At 34.7% G+C, this 18,859-nt stretch overlaps 1 protein-coding gene across 2 annotated transcripts in view; it reads left to right on the top strand.

Moving 5' to 3' along the window:
- The window catches only part of LOC115723397 (uncharacterized), a 34,031-nt gene that overhangs the window by 1,499 nt on the left and 13,673 nt on the right, over positions 1–18,859 (top strand). For both annotated transcript variants that reach the window (XM_061104507.1, XM_061104508.1), the window contains exons 4-38: positions 2,202–2,297; positions 2,404–2,451; positions 3,500–3,550; positions 3,720–3,823; positions 3,955–4,072; positions 4,400–4,501; positions 4,673–4,873; positions 5,163–5,320; positions 5,604–5,762; positions 6,278–6,370; positions 6,551–6,902; positions 7,424–7,537; positions 7,762–7,857; positions 7,931–7,998; positions 8,490–8,610; positions 8,693–8,914; positions 9,087–9,314; positions 9,413–9,522; positions 9,669–9,765; positions 10,796–10,894; positions 10,984–11,124; positions 11,310–11,378; positions 11,627–12,085; positions 12,186–12,503; positions 12,853–12,984; positions 13,093–13,206; positions 13,353–13,537; positions 14,226–14,334; positions 14,407–14,550; positions 14,905–15,180; positions 15,372–16,046; positions 17,264–17,482; positions 17,626–17,729; positions 18,052–18,347; positions 18,480–18,564. In XM_061104507.1, coding sequence (XP_060960490.1) covers positions 2,202–2,297; positions 2,404–2,451; positions 3,500–3,550; positions 3,720–3,823; positions 3,955–4,072; positions 4,400–4,501; positions 4,673–4,873; positions 5,163–5,320; positions 5,604–5,762; positions 6,278–6,370; positions 6,551–6,902; positions 7,424–7,537; positions 7,762–7,857; positions 7,931–7,998; positions 8,490–8,610; positions 8,693–8,914; positions 9,087–9,314; positions 9,413–9,522; positions 9,669–9,765; positions 10,796–10,894; positions 10,984–11,124; positions 11,310–11,378; positions 11,627–12,085; positions 12,186–12,503; positions 12,853–12,984; positions 13,093–13,206; positions 13,353–13,537; positions 14,226–14,334; positions 14,407–14,550; positions 14,905–15,180; positions 15,372–16,046; positions 17,264–17,482; positions 17,626–17,729; positions 18,052–18,347; positions 18,480–18,564 — 5,963 coding nt within the window. The remainder of the gene's footprint in view (positions 1–2,201; positions 2,298–2,403; positions 2,452–3,499; positions 3,551–3,719; positions 3,824–3,954; positions 4,073–4,399; positions 4,502–4,672; positions 4,874–5,162; positions 5,321–5,603; positions 5,763–6,277; positions 6,371–6,550; positions 6,903–7,423; positions 7,538–7,761; positions 7,858–7,930; positions 7,999–8,489; positions 8,611–8,692; positions 8,915–9,086; positions 9,315–9,412; positions 9,523–9,668; positions 9,766–10,795; positions 10,895–10,983; positions 11,125–11,309; positions 11,379–11,626; positions 12,086–12,185; positions 12,504–12,852; positions 12,985–13,092; positions 13,207–13,352; positions 13,538–14,225; positions 14,335–14,406; positions 14,551–14,904; positions 15,181–15,371; positions 16,047–17,263; positions 17,483–17,625; positions 17,730–18,051; positions 18,348–18,479; positions 18,565–18,859) is intronic.

The following is an 18,859-nucleotide window of genomic DNA, read 5'->3' on the forward strand; positions in this document are numbered from 1 at the left end:
CTCTCATTGGTTGCTTCTTTTTTTTTTTTGTCAATCGGTGGTTGGTTTTTAATTTCTGTAAATAATTGAAAACCTTTATTTTTTTTTACTTTCCATCATTACTTGCTGGGCTGGGAGAAAAACAGAGACATAAATAGATGGCTAATGACCTAACTTTCCCTATGTTTTCCTTACATCAAGGAGAATTACGACCAGTTAGGAAAGTTTAGATCTGGAGTAATTATTAGGAAATAAAAAATATCATTCATACTCCTCAAGTTTGTGTATACTGTATAGTATAGATATTGATTATGATCGTGAATAATTTGTTTACAAAAATAAATCAAAATTTTGGCTAAGTAACCCTTTCATGAAGACATCTGCAATTTGTTGAGATAGCACACATGGTATACAAATAACTCCACATTCGAGCTTCTTTTTCATGAGATGTATGCCAACCTCCACATAGCTTGTTTGATCATGTTGAACCAAATTGTTTGCTAAATAGTTACTATTCGATTCAGCCCAGTCTGCATAGTATACACTATACACTATAATTCATAGGGGTCTTTTAAGTATTTTACAACCATGTGGACCAGTTCCATGTGTTCTTTATAAGGGGCTTGCACGGACTAGCTCAGATAAACGTTGATACTAACCTTTGTCCACTGGAGCCCCCGTCCTTCTCTTTCTGACCAGCTGCAGTGAGGTTGAAAGTATTACCTCTCCTATGGGCTGGACTGGGGGCGTGAGGACACCGCTGTTCCATTATGGGAGCAATATGACTGTCAGGAGTCCTAGAAAGGGTATCATGTCATGTTATGAAGAGTTTCGAGTAGGGTGTCTTGTAAGGTAAGTAATGGTAGATCTATTCAGCTTTGGGAAGATAGGTGGGCAGGATCTGATACTTTATAACAGGGATTTCCTAATTTGGCAGAATTTTCTTTATTAGGAACAGTTGCATCTTTGACTTTCACGAAGGTGATGGAGATAATGTAAGTTGGAATCAGTGACCTAATAATCTTAATGACAAAGAAATGTCAGAGCTTATTCAGTTGCTGGAGAGGTTGGGAAGTATAAGATGTAAATTGTTGGAAGATTGTAGGGTTTGATTGGAGGATAATTCTGAATCATTCACTTGCAAAACTTATTTTGATAATCATAAGGACAACGAGACAGTTGTAGACTTCCTGGTCACTTTGGAAAATGACTGTACCTCCTAAAGAAAAAGTTTTTGTCTGGCAAGTGTTATGGTGGAAAGTGAATGTTCATGATGTCCTACAAAAGAAAAGGCTTTACATGTCAATATCCCCAGATTGGTGTGTGTTTTTTTTTTTTTTAAAAAAAAAAAGAGAAGGAGACCACATGGTAGGTCTCCCCCGATCTTATTAAAGCCTCACTTGTGGCGGAGGAAAACCATAGTACATAGATTGTTAAACATTTATTCATATATTGTACAAGTAACAAGTTCAATACAAATATGCTATAAACTATTGGAGACCTTTGATTTGAGTTGGTGTATTCCAGCACCATGTGTGGAAGTGTTTTTGTTGTGGTTGAAAGGTAGGAACTACAAACAAATTTTGTGGCAGGTAACAATAGCAGCCAGCTATTTTATGGGGTATTGTAGTTGGAAAGGAATTTAAGAGTTTTCGAAGAGCAGGTGAATGATTTAGAGGTTATGAGAATTTTTGAAGAGGGTGTGAATGATTTAGAAAGGTTAATGGGATAGTTAAACTGAATGTTGCATTGTGGGTTCATAATGTGAAGGAATTTAAGAATATTTCTTTCTCAGATCAGTTGAGATATTTGTCCTTTTGAAATTTTATATGCATTTCTGCTTATAGTTTGCAGGATTTTTTCGTAGTTTTTTCTACCATTCACTTGTATCATGCAAACTTTATTTAGTGATACAAGTAGTTTTGTTATAAAAAAGTATTTATATTAGGTTCCTCACTAGACAGGATGACCCTAGGTGTTTGCTTTGTTGGGCTAAAGAACAGGTAGAATTTATGAGGTTTTGGAACGTAATGATTTTATAGATTTTCTCCATTTGTTCCTTTGTGAGTGACTGCTGGTTCTAAATATTTCAGGCCTTTTATTGCTTGCATTCTTGACTGTATTCTAAAGGCTATTGAAGTTGTGTGAAGTGTTATTCCTTAATATTTAATTGCAACTAGCGTGCATTTTCCTGATTAACTTTTTGTTGCTTTAAACCATAGGTTCCCTGGAAAAGTTTGGGCAAAGAACCTGTGATTGTTTTAATAGATCGCGTCTTTGTTCTTGCTCATCCTGCTCCTGATGGCCGGACTCTCAAGGTAGGATGATTTTTCCTTTAGTTGGATATATTTCATTAAACATTATGGTCTGAGGTCAGCTTGTGTTATTATATTATTTCCACATTAACACCCTTCTGTTTTGTAGGAGGAAGACAGGGAAAAGCTCTTTGAAGCTAAACTTCAACAAATTGAGGTAAAATTATTGGTGTGCATATTCTCTTTCTGCATAGAATATTATGTGTCATTCATGCATTCAAAAGTGTCTTAAGCCTTTTTAGATATCTTTATTATTGTTTCTTATTTATTTATTTTGGCCATGTTTGGTGCGTGAAGGGATTTTAAGCATTCTATAAAGTTATAATTGGTAGAAGAAATTATTCTAACCACTGGTGTTCAAACATATTCTTCCATCCACAACCTAATGTAAACATCATGTTGTCCTATGATAAGGAACCTAATAGAGCGGTTATTATTATTATTTATTTATTTTAAACGCGGACAAGATGTCTATACCAAAATTAAAATTATGTTGACAAACTTCAAGCCTTCATAAAGACAGCAAAAAGAACACTCTTGCATAAAAAGCCAAAATTACCATAATCTTATTTTATCCCATAAGGGTTGGTTCCACAATATCATTGCTTTTCTCAAAGATTTCTTATTCCTTTTCAATCACATGGACAAGCACAAAGCAGTCACCTCCCATAATCTTCACCTCTCTGTTTTGATAGGAAAATGTTGCTGGTAAGTCAGGATTGGCACACTGTATTGACAGATCAAGTTATCAAGAGATCAAGCATTTCTGTGAATTGGAAAACTAATGTTAGAAGATAAATGTTGGGAAAGAATTTATAAACAGAACATAATGTAGGATGTCTTATTATCTTTTTAATACAAGTGGATGTTTTTTTTCTGAACAAAAAAGAAAAAAGGAAAGACAGAAAAGAAAAAGGGAAAAAGACAAAAAGAAGAGGCTGTAGCTACTCAAGGCATTTGATGAACTTATAATAATTTAGTGTATGATCACAATGTTAACAAAGATGAGGTTATGATTGACAACAATTAGTCACTAACATGGATATGTATTTCAGATTTCCTTAGACACTAGTTTTTGACTTGCCCACATAAAAATGATGTTATCAATCAATTGTTTCTTCATTTTTAAAATTTCAATTATGGCAATGATGTTTTTTTGTTTTTCACTTTTTCTTTAAAATTAAGATTTTATTTTATGCATGCAGGAAGCAGAATCAGCAACCCTTGAAGCAAAATCAAAGTCAAAGCAAGGAAGTGTATGGATTTAAATATAATACGCCACTAGTTTAACCCACAAGGCTTCATTGATTTTATTAGTAGTTATTTTCCCGTAGTTTATACCTCAATTTTTTTTATCTTCTTTGGCTGGCTCTTTCACTAAACATGGCATTTTATACATTATTGTGTGATGATGGTGTTTTGCAGTCACTTCCTGGGAATTCATGGCTAGGTTCTCTCATTGCTACTATTATCGGGAACCTTAAGATAACAATTAGCAATGTACATATCAGATATGAGGATTCTTTCAGGTTAGTCGAATATTCTTCTTGCAGTGTCTCTTACTATCTGAAGTTAATTTTTGTTAATTTGTTATTCAACCGTTGGATCTCTAAATGCTTGAATTTTATGTCCTCCTAAAGAACAAATTTGTGTTTTGTAGTAACATTGGGCATTCTTTTTCTTCGGGCATTACTTTAGCTAAGCTTGCTGCTGTTACAATGGATGAACAAGGGAATGAGACCTTCGATACAAGTGGTGCTCTTGATAAGCTGCGGAAGGTAGCTTTTTTCTAAATAAGATTTTGAAATGACAGGATAGTGAAATGAAGAATTACATGATTCTTTTAAGAGAAGAAAAATTTCAAAGATGCCCATTCTCTAAATAAATCAGAGTAAACATTGCCATCATGAAAAAGAATTTTAATTTTTTCTCTTGTATTTTTTTTTTTTGAAACAGAACACATGAAAACCAAAAAATAAAAATGAAAAAGATACATGAATTATAAGTGATGAAGTTCTTATCACCATGCAACCATAAGGAAATATTTACCTGTATTTTATTTACAACTAAACTTCTTTAGGCTTCATTTTCTGTTCATGTTGCAGTCGTTGCAACTGGAGAGGCTTGCTGTGTACCATGATTCAGATAGTCTTCCTTGGAAGATAGAAAAAGAATGGGAAGATCTCAGTCCAAAAGAATGGGTTGAGGTTTGTTTTTATGTTTTTATATCATTAGGCATCGTTTAGTTTTCTATACACTTTCTGTTACTGTTAGTAATGATGAAAACATTTTGCCGAAATCTTACTTATTGACATTATTTTAATTATATATTTTCCCTTTTCTTTCTCTTTTTCTCTCTTCTATTTGCTTAAACCCAGATTTTTGAAGATGGTATAAATGAGCCTGTACCTGAAAGTGGAATGGTGTCCAAATGGGCTGTGAATCGCAATTACGTGGTGTCACCTATATATGGAAACCTAAAATATCACCGCCTTGGAAAGCAAGAGAGAAATGATCCTGATGTTCCATTTGAAAAGGCATCTCTGGTCCTAAGTGATGTGTCTGTAACAATGTCAGAGGTTCTGATTGTCCTTGATTTTATTTATGAGTTAATTTTTACTTTTTCAATATAATATTTCAAATAGTTGAGAAAGATTCAGAATAATTTAGATATTGCTGATAGCAAGAGATTGGTGTTTTATGCTGTAAAATTTTTACTTTCCGATTTGCTACTATACGTGGACTTTATTTATTAATACAAGTTCATACATACATCTATATATGTATGTATATATTTTCAGAAATAAAAAAAAAGCATCGAGTAGAAACTGGGTTGATGGCATAATTTTCTTTATTTTTTCTTATTAGGCGCAATATCATGATTGGATAAAACTGCTGGAAGTTGTTTCCAGATACAGGACACATGTCGAAGTATCCCATTTGAGGCCTATGGTGCCAGTGTCTCAGAATCCATGTTTGTGGTGGCGTTATGCTGCTCAAGCTGGCCTGCAACAGAGAAAAATGTGGTAATGTAGATGTTACTATGGAAATATTTATAAGTTATTTATCATTAGAAACTTACGTAAATGTGTTAATACAAGTATGCGGTTTTTCTACTTAAAAAGGAAATGTGTTTCTGGATCTGGTTCATGGTAATTTTGTTTTTCATAAGAAATTGGTTAACTTTCTCATTATATTGTTCTGAAGTTTACGTTGCAAATTGGTATGTAAACAATATTAAGTTTCATTCCTTACAAAAAAAGGGAAATATTAAGTTTCATTGAATCTAAATAAGCTTCCTTGATTCAGTTATAGATTCTCGTGGGACCGCATTAGGCATCTTTGTCAGCTACGTCGACGTTACATTCAACTATATGCTGGTTCGTTGCAACATTTACCCAATATTAATACTGCCGAAATCAGAGATATTGAGAGAGATTTGGATTCTAAAGTAATCCTTTTGTGGAGGTAAATGTAATTATCTTGGTCCTCTAGATTATTATTTAAAAAATAAACTGCAATGAAATGCTTATATGTGCTGCAGATTATATTCAAGTTTAATAGGCTTTATTATTTATTTTTTTTAAGAAACAGATAAGAGTTTTTTATGTAATTTTGTAATTTATTTGTATTTGCATGATTTAATGTGGAGTTTTTCCTAATTTTTCTTGTAACAATAACTCTATCAGTACAAACTGAGATTTTGTCCCCCCCCCCCCAACAAAAAAAAAAAAAAAAAGAAAAAGAAAAACAGAGGAAAAAAACAACTGAAGGAGTTTGTCAGCAAACAAGTTGTGGGAGAAGATCAAAATTTGGGTAGCAACTTGCGTATTTATAACCGGAGACTTTGTTAAAAGGGACCTGCTGCTTTCTTGTCTCTCATCTTTTCTGGGCCGCGTGTTCTCTGTATTTTATTTATTTAAAAGATTAAATTACGTTGTTTGTTTGGATTATTCTTAATTGGGTTGTTTTTATCATTTTAGGTTACTTGCACATGCAAAGGTTGAGTCTGCAAAATCAAAGGAAGCAGCTGAACAGAGGAGATTAAAAAAGAAAGGCTGGCTTTCATTTACATGGTTTGTCAACACTCCCTTTTTTTCTACCTATTTCTTGAAATAAATCACTGTTCTCTCTGCTGGTTTGTTTGTTAGGGCTATTGCACGGCTTGGTATTAATAAGCTGCTATGTTCAGTATAACAATTGTTTAAAGTTTTGCCTGCTCATTTTTCTGTGGTTTTATATGTTGACTATGGCAGGGGCACCCCCTCTGAAGAACCCCCTGTTGGAGATTCTCCTGAGGGACCACAATTATTGGAGGAAACACTGACTAAAGAAGAATGGCAGGCAATCAACAAGTTGCTAAGTTGTCAGCCAGACGATGAGTTGACTTCACTCTCAGGGAAGGAGGCACAAAATATGATCCATTTTTTGGTAACTGTACATGTTAGTCGTGCTGCTGCCAGGATCATAAGCATAAATCATACTGAGATTATTTGTGGTAGATTCGAGCAACTTGAGGTGGTAACCAAGTTCAGACATCGTAGCACTCACTGTAATGTGTTGCTGAAATTTTATGGTTTATCTGCACCGGAGGGCTCACTTGCTGAGGTTTGTTTGCTTCACCTATAATTTTGGGCTGTGGTATCCATCATGATAGGTTTTATGACCTCTTTTTAAGGGTCTAATCTTTTTGGAAATTGTAATTTAAATGTAGGTTCTCTTTGCTTATGTTGTGTCGAAAATACCAAGTGAACTGACTTTTTACTATTGTACAAGGGGGGAGGGAGGTCTATCTATTCTAATAGAGACATCACAAAACAGGGAAAAACTAAAATTGAACAATTAAACTACATTGTGCCAGTTTTGGACAATCAGAATGAATTAAAGAATCCTTTATTTTCTTAGCTGAATTCAAAGCCACACACACATGCATATGCAAATGGATGCACTCTCTCTCTCTCTCTCTCTCTCTCTCTCTCTCTCTCCTTCTCTCTCTCTCTCTCACACACACACACACACACAACTATACATATAAATACATAGATATTTGAATAACCAGGCAAAAATGGTTTCAAAGATTTTAATTTATATTTATTTTCGCTGGCTTATGACTGATATTTCATTTGCAGAGTGTTTGTAGCGAGCAGAAGTTGAATGCATTGGCTGCTAGTTTTATACAATCACCAGTTGGAGAGAATGTCGATTGGAAGCTCTCAGCAACAATTTCTCCTTGCCATGTTACGGTAATTCCTTTGTCTTACATAAGAGGGTGGGAGAGAGGGAGGGGAGGAGAGGAGGGGGAGGAGAGAGAGATTGACGTTCACTAGTTAGTTTCTATTTAGAGCTTTATTTTATAGTTTGGCTCTTCTCTTCAGCCAATATATTATCTTCTTATTTTCTAAATTGTTGTCTTTTTTTTTTGCATCACTTGAAATGTGGAGCATACTAAATTTTTGTGTGTTTTCAGATTTTGATGGAAAGTTATGATAGATTTTTAGAGTTCATTAAGAGAAGTAAGGCAGTCAGTCCTACTGTTGCATTGGAAACTGCGACTGCTTTGCAGGTAATGCCATTATTTTGCATAAAATTGGAGTAAGTGGTAATGATGCTCACCCTGTTTGTTTATCTTTACACAGATGAAAATTGAGAGTGTAACACGCAGGGCACAAGAACAATTTCAAATGGTATTAGAGGAACAAAGCAGGTAACCATGTTATTTTCAACTGTGTTTGTGTGTTTTATGTGTATAATTCTTTAATCATTCTCATGTAATTTGAACGTCTGGTCTTTCCAGTCATGGGTTATTACTATGCAAAGCATATTTTCATGCATAATAATAAGGGAAAAAAAAAGAAAAATGTGTTGATGCATAAATTATTATCAAGACAGAAGTCTAATTTTACCATAGATCTAATTACCATTATGGTGGAAACAGTTAGTGTCAGTAATTCTCTTTTGTTGAACTGTGGTGAGTGTGTAACGAGGAAGGGTCTGTCTTGTTTGGGTTCAAAACAAGGAGTTGGGACATGATGAGGCTTTCTTCCTCGTCAATAAAGTTTCATTTGATGTAGAAAATGATAAGAAAAGCGCTAAGATTTCTGCGTATGTATACTTGGTTTGAGTTTGTAGCATTGATCTTTCTTTACTTAGCAGTAATTTCTTTTGCTTCCCCCACCCTTCTCCCAAATATTTCAGATTTGCTCTTGATATCGATTTTGATGCCCCAAAAGTTAGAGTCCCTATCAGAATATTGGGCTCTTCAAAATGCGATTATCATTTTCTGTTGGACTTTGGTCATTTCACAGTGTACACCACGGTATGTGTTTGTAATGTGTAATAGCTTAGTCTGTTTCAAGTTGATTTTGCATCATCCAGAATTGAGTAATTTAATGCTGCAGGAGAGTCAGTCTGATGAACAGAGGAAAAGTGTTTACTCTCGGTTTTTTATATCTGGGCGAGATATTGCTGCTTTTTTCACAGATTGTGGATCCGACTGTCAGAACTGTAGTTTAGTTGTGCCAAGTTATGACTCGAATCAAGTTATACCTCCTACACCAGAAAAAGTTGACAATTTTTATTCTCTTATAGATAGGTGTGGTATGGCAGTACTTGTTGATCAGGTGAGCTTTTCCCTTTTCTTGTTTTTTTTTAAATTAAATTTAAAGTTACTATTGTAGTTGGTTGTGAGACTGTTATGCTCACTTTACTGAAGACTTATTACTTCTCTCTCTCTCTCTCTCTCTCTCTCTCTCTCTCTCTCTCTCTCTCTCTCTCTCTCTCTTTTAAATAAAGATCAAAGTTCCCCATCCAAGTTACCCATCAACACGCATTTCTGTTCAAGTGCCGAACCTCGGGGTGCACTTTTCACCATCAAGATATCGTCGACTTATGGAATTACTAGACATATTTTATGGTACAATGGACACGTGTAGTCAGCCTGCCGGTAATGATTTTCAATCTGAATTTACCTCATGGAGTTCTGCGGACCTTGCTTCTGATGCTAAAATCTTAGTCTGGAAGGTTTGTCCTTTATTTATATAATTTTTTAACAGAAAAATTGCTGACAGTTTGTTGTTGTGTCGGCATCTAATTGGTAGTCCTCTGTTGAATGGATCTAGGGAATTGGAAATTCTGTGGCTACTTGGCAACCTTGTTTCCTTGTACTATCAGAATTGTATCTTTATGTTTTGGAGTCTGAAAAGTCTCCCACTTACCAGCGGTACTCAAGGTTTGCATTTATCCTCATATATTTTGTCTATCTTGTAATCTTATAGCTCACTTTTGTTTTCTTTCTCTCTTTTTCTTTTTAGTTGATATATTCTGTGTAACCATTTAGCAAAAAAGTTCCTGACTGAATTTTTTGGGCTGGTGCAGCATGGCTGGTAGGCAAGTTTTTGATGTTCCTCCAACAAACATTGGTGGCTTGCCGTTTTGTATTGCTATTAGTCATAGGGGATTGGAGCTTCAAAAGGCAAGTCAGTAGTTTTGATTTTTAAATGTTTTTGCTTGCTGATTTAGTTAGAGATTCCAGTTTTATTATGTGAATGTCAATGTCTCAGTCTGATTTTATTTTTCTCGAACTTCTTTAATTATTCCCTTATGAGTAGAATTTCTTTTTTTCCCTAAGGTTAGTCAGTATATTTGAAGTGTGACATAGTGGCTGCAGAAATTTTTAGTACATCTTTGTATACATGTAGCAAGTGTGTTTACATATATGTATGCCCAAGGAAAAAGTAATAAATGGGAAAACACAAGTAGTCTGATTTTATTGGACTGTAGAAATTGCCAAAGAAAAGAACAATAATACTAATGAGACTTTGAAAATCCTCGCTTTCTTTGATAATTCTCCCAGCTTGTATATGGATTAGAGAAAATCCACAAGCTACTGTAATATGGTGTTCCTCCGCCTTATATGAGGTTTCTAATAATAATTTTTGGTACGGTCAGTCAAAGACATTTGACCTTTGTCCCTCTTTTTAAAACAAGTATTTAGATAAAATACAAGCAAAAGTGTAAGAATCCACAACAACAGATTCTACATAATCAGAGATGCAACATCTTGGAAGTACTTAACAATAAAAAACAAAATAACCACCCATTGCCTGATTTTAGCCCACAACTTCTCATCATTCTCTTCCACCCCTTCAAAATTCTATTGTTTCTTTTAGCCGTAATGCCCACAAAGTAGCCACCATCCCAATCCTCCATAAAATATATCGGGAAGGATCCTGTCTAAACAAAAGGATCTCTTCTCTTTTTCAAAAAAAAAAAATCCTCCATAAAATTAAAAAGATGTGAAGTTTATGTGTTGAACTTTTAATGAAGTGGTTCATAATGATTTAAAGCTTAATGAAAAGTTGGTAGAAACTGAATTAACAATATTCAGGTAGTTACATTTTCATTTTGTTAAGGCATGCCCTTGTGCAGGGTGCTGGGGATATCTTTTCTACTTTACTTTCATTCTTTTTCTCTGAAGTTATTTTCTTTTATCTTTGCATCAGGCTCTGGAGGCTTCTAGTACGTGGATAATTGCGTTTCGTGATGAGGATGAAAAGGCTACTTGGTTGAAGGGATTGATACTAGCCACGTATCAAGCTTCTGTATGGCTTAAGATCTTTCTTATATTTCCCTATGCTTCATTTTTTGGGTTTTTAATGAATTTTTCTTTTTTTTCTTCTTCTCAATATAGGCACCTCCCTCAGTTAGTGTACCGGGAGAGACAAGTGATGAGGTATCTGACTTTACTGAACCTCAGACCACTAGTCTAAAAACAGCTGAACTTGTTGTTAATGGAGCTTTAGTGGAAACAAAGCTTTTTATATATGGAAAGGTGAGACCCTTTTCCTCTTTGAATGTTATTTGTCAACTGTGTGGTGGTTACCTTGCGAAAGATTCTGCAGGGCAATCATTAAAATAATCCTTCACTTAAGCTATCATACTGAAATGGTAAGAACTCTACTTTTTGATCCAAGGCCTACTCATTAAAGTGTTTTTTTTTTGTAAAATGTTGTGCAGACAGGAGATGACGATGATGACAAACTTGATGAGACTCTTATTCTTGACGTACTTGCTGGTGGTGGGAAGGTCTGTATCACACTTTTTCATACATTGAAAGGCAGCAAGCACATGTTTCTAGAAACATATTTAGCCTTACGTGAAGTTACAATTTTTTTTTATATATATTAATATATTTATTTTTTTATTGTAATTAAAGAGTTGTTTTATTCTTAGTACTTGTAACTTTTTTTGGGTGAAGTTTTGATCAGTGACACATGGTGCTTGTGAACTCATGCAATGTTTTGCCATTATGATTTTCGTCATATTGTTTACAGGTGCACATGATTCATTGTGAAGGGGATCTGACTATCAGGATGAAGCTCCATTCTTTGAAAATTAGGGATGAGCTTCAAGGTTGTCTTTCTGCAAGTCCACGGTATTTAGCTTGCTCAGTGCTGAAAAATGACAGCACATTTTCTTCCCCTGCAATGACTGATCTTCACGAGAAGGAGATGCTGGTAGCAGCTAATGAAGACGATGATACTTTTACGGATGCTTTGCCTGAATTTGCATCTCTATCTGATGCAGCCTGTCACTCTCAGAATTTGGATACTGCCTCTGCTGGGTTTGATTCTGCTGAAGCCTTGATAGAAGAACAGGATATGGTTATGGGAAGAGGCATTTCTGGTGAAATATTTTATGAGGCTGAGGGTGGTGATTATACAGATTTTGTTTCCGTTGTCTTCTCAACAAGGAGTCCTAGTTCGCATGACTATGATGGTATAGATACACAGGTATTTAAATTGCTCATTATTGGTCCGAGTTCAAGATTCCATATTGCTGGTTTGTGTCTAGTGTAAGTTCCAAATTACAATTCCTTTTCATTATTTCCAGATGAGTGTTCGTATGTCCAAGCTGGAATTCTTTTGCAACAGACCTACTCTTGTTGCTTTAATTGGTTTCGGGTTGGATCTAAGCTCTGTGAATTATGCAACAAGTTCTGAGGTGGAAGCAATACCAGAAGATAAATCGGCGACAAGCAAGGAAAAGAATGAAGAAAGTGACATTGTTAAAGGATTGCTGGGATATGGAAAAAGTCGTGTCGTATTTTATTTAAACATGAATGTCGACAGTGTGTCCGTGTATCTTAACAAGGAGGATGGTTCTTCACTTGCAATGCTGGTGCAGGAAAGTTTCCTGTTGGATCTGAAGGTAATCTTTTTCGAATACTTTTGATACTGACCTTTGATTCCCAAACCCGCACCCACCCACACACTAAAAAAAGATTATCTTCATAGGAATTATGTTTTCATTCTTTCTAATAATTTGGATTATACTTAGACCTGCCGTCTAACTTATGCGACTTCTTTTTTAAGAAAAGAAACGGAGCTTTATATTACTCTCAAAGAGAAAAAATATGAATTTGAAGATAGCAACCCGGAATTTAATCTTATCCCATATTCTTTCTTATGATTGGTCTCTTTAAAAAATATGCTATTTCTAGTTTGCTACACCACTAAGGCTTTTTGTTTATACTCACACACGTTCTCTGTTTCCGAAGGTCTATCCTAGTTCTCTTTCCATTGAAGGAACATTAGGAAACTTTAGACTTTGTGACATGTCTCTTGGAACAGAGCACTGTTGGGGCTGGCTTTGTGATATACGCAATCCTGGTGTTGAATCCCTTATTAAGGTATGTGTTCTTTTACAATCCATAGTTGCAATATAATTGGTTTGTTTTTGGTTGGTATCGTTTTATCGGAAGATCAATATTTACTTGTATTTTTCATTTCTTTTCCAGTTCAAATTTAATTCTTATAGTGCTGAAGATGATGACTACGAAGGATTTGATTACAGCTTGCAAGGCCGACTTTCTGCTGTTCGTATTGTTTTCCTCTATAGGTTTGTTCAGGAGGTATGTTGGAAATGACTTTAAACTATTGAATATGGTTTTAGAAGGAATGAATGATATTTCACTATTTTGTAAACTATCACTATTTAGATTCTGTGGGCCTTACATTGTATCTTCGTGTTTCAAATTAATTACAACTTTTGCTGCAGATTACAGTTTATTTTATGGAACTTGCCACCCCGCATACTGAAGAAGCTATTAAACTTGTTGATAAAGTTGGAGGCTTTGAGTGGTTTATTCAAAAATATGAGATAGATGGAGCTACTGCACTTAAATTGGATCTCTCACTGGACACTCCAATAATCATTGTGCCAAGAAATTCTACTAGCAAAGAGTGCGTATATACGATCCTATTTCATACTATGGGTTTTCCAGTAAAATGAATTAGAAATTACAAAACCACAAATTGATTTTTTAAGCCCCTAAGAAGTTTAGTAGCTAAGAATGCAGACACATGGCTGCCTGTGTTTCTCACTATATCACTTAAATTTATTAGAAATCATGAAACTGCAAATTATCCCTCAGAAAGTGATGTTGAAATGTGATGGATAAAAAAGGTTATGGTTGTGTTTGTTAATACATAAAATGGGAGATTAAATAAGTAGTCACGACTGGGCATTGTTGATGAAGTCCTACTTGTGGTAGTTTTGACTGTGGTGTGGCAATGTTTTGGATGTAGCATGGTGGGTTACTGGGGCAGCCTTTTATTTTATGGCTGCCTATGGTTCATTATTATCAATTGTAGGGATGTTGGTGGTGATTTGATCACAATGACCTGGTTATGTTACCAGTGCGGGGCCTGTTGGCATTTGACAGTAGCTGATTCTTTTAATGGGAAAATGAAGAATTGAAAGAAGAAAAAGAAAGGAATACCCATTTTGTGATTTGAGAGAAAAAATGACTTCAGCTAGAAGAAAATAGATAAAAATAATAAAATTATGCTATTGCTTGATCCACTTCAGTGTTTCCATGTCTTTGTAGCATTTTTTGTTTTGTTTATTATACCTTTTTTTTTGGGGCAGTTTTATTCAACTTGATTTGGGCCAGCTACAAGTTGAAAATTCATTTAGGTGGTATGGTTCTGCAGAGAAAGATCCTTCAGCTGTCCATATTGATGTTCTGCATGCTGAGGTACATGCTTTTGTTGTCTTGAGCCATAAACTTCAAATTATAAAATTATGTCTGACTGGTAGCAAATTGCAGGTTCTAGGTATTAACATGTCTGTAGGAATTAATGGTCGTATTGGTGAACCAATGATACGTGAAGCCAAAGGACTTGACATTTATGTTCGGAGAAGTTTGAGGGATGTCTTCAAAAAGGTTCCGACATTTTCTCTTGAAGTGAAGGTAACTTGGTTTGTTTTATAGAATTTGATTTGCAGTATGTTTATAAGTTTTTGGCATTAGGAGTTTACTTCTGTTAAGCCATCCTCTTGCTTGTATGCACTGTGTATTAAGTGCACGGATGTCAAAGATTTTGCCTTATTTTCGTTTTCTGATCTGTTAAGGAATTGGGATTTTTTGCTAAGTTTAATTATGTTGGCTTATTTTTATCTACTAATCCTTACTTGTGTTTTAGTGTATTACTTTTTGTCTTGTATTTACTTTGTTCCTACTTTTTTTTTTGCTGTGTTTTCCTTTGTGTCATGCACATGCAGGATTGTTATTTAAAAGCATTCTTACAGATTTCAATTTAACCAGGTTGGCTTATTGCACTGTGTCATGACTAGCAAAGAATATAAAGTTATTCTTGATTGTGCATATATGAACCTGTGTGAAGAACCGAGGCTTCCTCCAAGTTTTCGTGGTGGCAAATCTGGTTCAAAAGATACAATGCGGCTGTTGGTTGACAAGGTTAACACGAATAGTCAAAATCTTCTGTCGCGTACTGTCACCATATCGACGGTTGTGGTTGACCATGCCTTGCTGGAGTTGTATAATGGCATCCATGATGAGTCACCTTTGGCTCATATTGCTGTGAGTAATTATATCATGTGTGTTAATATTTGTTGGTTTTCAATTACTTGTGAACTTTTGTAACCGTTTTGACGTTACTGTTTGGACATGGTGTTAGGATGTCAAATATTAAATGTGGTGCTGCTTTCTGATACTATATTTATTTCTCATGTTGGGATGTGGGCTTACATTTTACTTTTCCCACATTGCAGCTAGAAGGTCTTTGGGTATCATATCGAATGACGTCATTGTCCGAGACAGATCTCTACATCACTATACCTAAATTTTCTGTTCTTGACGTTCGCCCTGATACAAAACCTGAAATGCGCCTCATGCTTGGGTCATCCACAGATGGTTCGAAACAAGTTTCTGCTGGAAATATGCCTTTTATTCTAAATAAGGGGAGCTTTAGAAAAGCAGAGTCTGAAGTTGGCCTACATGGAGACTTACCAGTTTTGACAATGTTCTTGATGGATTACAGATGGAGAAAATCATCTCAATCATTTGTGGTTCGAGTTCAACAACCTAGAGTTCTTGTTGTGCCTGATTTCCTTCTCGCTGTGACTGAGTTCTTTGTGCCAGCTTTAGGAACAATTACTGGAAGAGAGGAAACTATGGATCCTAAGAATGACCCACTATGTAGAAACAGTAACATTGTCCTATCTGAACCTACTTACAAACAAAGCGAAGATGTGGTTCACCTCTCTCCCAGTAGACAATTAGTGGCAAATTGTTCAAATGTTAATGAGTATACATATGATGGTTGTGGAAAGACTATCTGTTTAAGTGAGGAAGGAGATTTTAAAGAATCTCACTGGATGAGATCTCAACCAATCATCATTATTGGGCGCGGGAAGAGATTGCGGTTTACAAATGTTAAAATTGAGGTACTGAGACAATAAAATTCATTTTTTATAATCTGAAATAGAATCATAAATAATATAATTAGAGGTACTATCTTTCAATTAGAGATTAGATTCATGAATAATAATCGATAATAGGAAACACAAATGTAGGGATACAAGTAATTTCGTGTCTGGAGCAGAAAGATTTACATAAATAGAATATTTAATATAAATAAAAACAATTACAAGTGTCCATACAGGTTTCTAAAGAAATATGTATTGGATAGTTTCTGATTTTGAATTGTAAATTGTATTCTCTATATAAATGTGGTATAAACTACAAATGTTACAGTGTAGACGTAGTCAGTTTGTTATTTTCTTAAGCATGTTTGAATTTACTCGTTCAGATACCATTTAATGCAACTATTCTATTATAACTCAGCTGATGGAAATTTGTTATATTCTTTAAATAGAAAATAGGATATGTACACCAGTGCTCATATTACCATATGTATCAGTGTTAATGGATATATTTACATGACTGAGATGGGTATTTTTATAATGGTACAAAATTGTTGACTTTTTTTGTGAAATGTGTAGTTTTTAGACTATTAAGCTGTATGTTGTGAATAACCATTCATACACGATTACCTGTTTGGTGCTTTAAATCTTTTGTGGATCTTTTCCCCCTTTTGAAAAACAAAGAGTACCCAAGAGGGATAGGTTAGGAAGAACCAAAGAAAGAGAGTGACGATGACATGGGTTTCAGTTTGTTTGATTAGCAGGTCCTTTCAGTGTGTGATGCAGTGCTTTGCTATTTTTAGTTACTTTTTTGGGTTATTACCTCTTTTTTTTTCTTTTGTTTTAGGAGTTTATCTTTATTCATAATAAATATAAGTGTTCGCTCTGAGCGAATTGTTCAGGGTCTTGTTAATTTCAACATCTTTAGTTCTTAAGATTTTCCCATCAAGCTTCTTGGTTAAGCATCTGGTTTGCTCTCATCAAGTATGAGGTTTAAGGCCTTCTTAGGTACCTTCTTAGCAATTGTTATAATTTTCCATTCCTCAAATGTTGTAGGAAATACTGAAGGGTTAGGTGGGGAGTCTAGTTTTTTTAATTTTTTATCAATAATAAAAGAAACAGTAATATGACATGGTTACACTGTACACGTAATAATTTTATTAACATTTTTAAAAGTAATCTACGGTTTTTTCCTCCACCTTTTGGTTGATAGTTTCTATTTTTCATGCATCCACCAGAATGGTTCTCTGTTAAAGAAGTACACATATTTGGGTACTGAAAGTAGTTACTCAGTATCATTTGAGGATGGAGTAGATATCGTGTTGCTGGACAGTTCCTTATCTGATGATGACAAGAAGAATCTGGAGTATACACACGAATCACCAGATGCCACAGAGTTAGAATCTCTTTCTCAAGGCAATCTGAATAGAATTCCAAGTTTCACATTTGAAACCCAGGTACTTCATGCTATATTGTGTATTTTGCATTTTTTCCTTGTTTTGATAATTCTTTGCAAAATGGACCGTCTCTTAAAAAAATGATTTTCATGTTATTTGAAAAGCTTATTGTAATCTTAATTAGCCGGCCAATTTATGTTTAGGTTGTTTCTCCTGAGTTTACCTTCTATGACGGTACAAAATCTTCTGTGAATGACTCATCATTTGGGGAAAAGCTTCTTCGTGCAAAACTGGACTTAAGCTTTATGTAAGAGTTTATGGTTTTCCTGTTATGTTGTTTGTAGATACTTTCCTAAAGTTTTCTTTTAGCTTTTCACTAACTCCTAGTCCTACCACCTAAGAACAATCAAGTAATGGGAATCCTTTATAAAATTCCATAAAATCAGAAACCCACAAAAGGGCTAATGACTTAGCCTCTTTTTAAATATGTAGCTGACTTTCTTTCCATTACAATATTTAGATGAAACACTTCACATCAGTTAGGCACCTAGTTTGGATAATACTATCTTCATAAATATCTACATATATAAATATTCACAAATAATTATATGACTTCTTAATTTACACAGGTATGCATCAAAAGAAAATGATACGTGGATTCGAGCCTTAGTGAAGGATCTTACAGTTGAGGCTGGATCTGGTCTAATCGTTCTTTATCCAGTGGATATTTCAGGGGGATACACTTCTGTGAAGGAGAAAACAAATATGTCTCTGACATCAACCAATATATGCATCCATCTTTCGCTTAGTGTTATTTCTCTTATGCTCAATTTGCAAAAGCAGGCATTTGCAGCATTGCAGTTTGGAAACATTATACCCTTGGCTACATGTACAAACTTTGATCGTATCTGGGTGTCCCCTAAAGGTTTTTGTAACATTCTTTCCTTGTCATTTTTTTATTATCAATCATCAGTGAATTTTGATGTTATTTTTCAGTTTTGTTCTGCATACTATTTATTCGGTTTTATTTGAGTCTGCTTTTTTATACATTATGCAGAAAATGGGCCTGGTTACAACCTTACCTTTTGGAGGCCTCGAGCTCCATCAAATTATGTCATATTGGGAGATTGTGTGACGTCAAGGTACCATAGCATTCATTCAATAGATTGCAATATAAGAATCCCCTACATTTTCAGAAAGAGAAAGAAAAATGCAGGAGATGATAACATATCGTGCATGTTGTAGACCAACTTATATTTAATTGTGACAATACATTGTGTCTATTTAATGATTTTGCTTTCACTATGTAAACAAAGCAGAGTAATGATTTATCTAGCTAGCATGGAATAATGAAATTACTTATGTTCTTACCTTGATCATATGAGAAATGTGTACTGATTTACATGCTTCTCTAGTTATAAGATATTTTGAATTTTC

The sequence above is a fragment of the Cannabis sativa genome, chromosome 9 (genome assembly GCF_029168945.1).
Source record: "Cannabis sativa cultivar Pink pepper isolate KNU-18-1 chromosome 9, ASM2916894v1, whole genome shotgun sequence".
NCBI lineage: Eukaryota > Viridiplantae > Streptophyta > Magnoliopsida > Rosales > Cannabaceae > Cannabis > Cannabis sativa.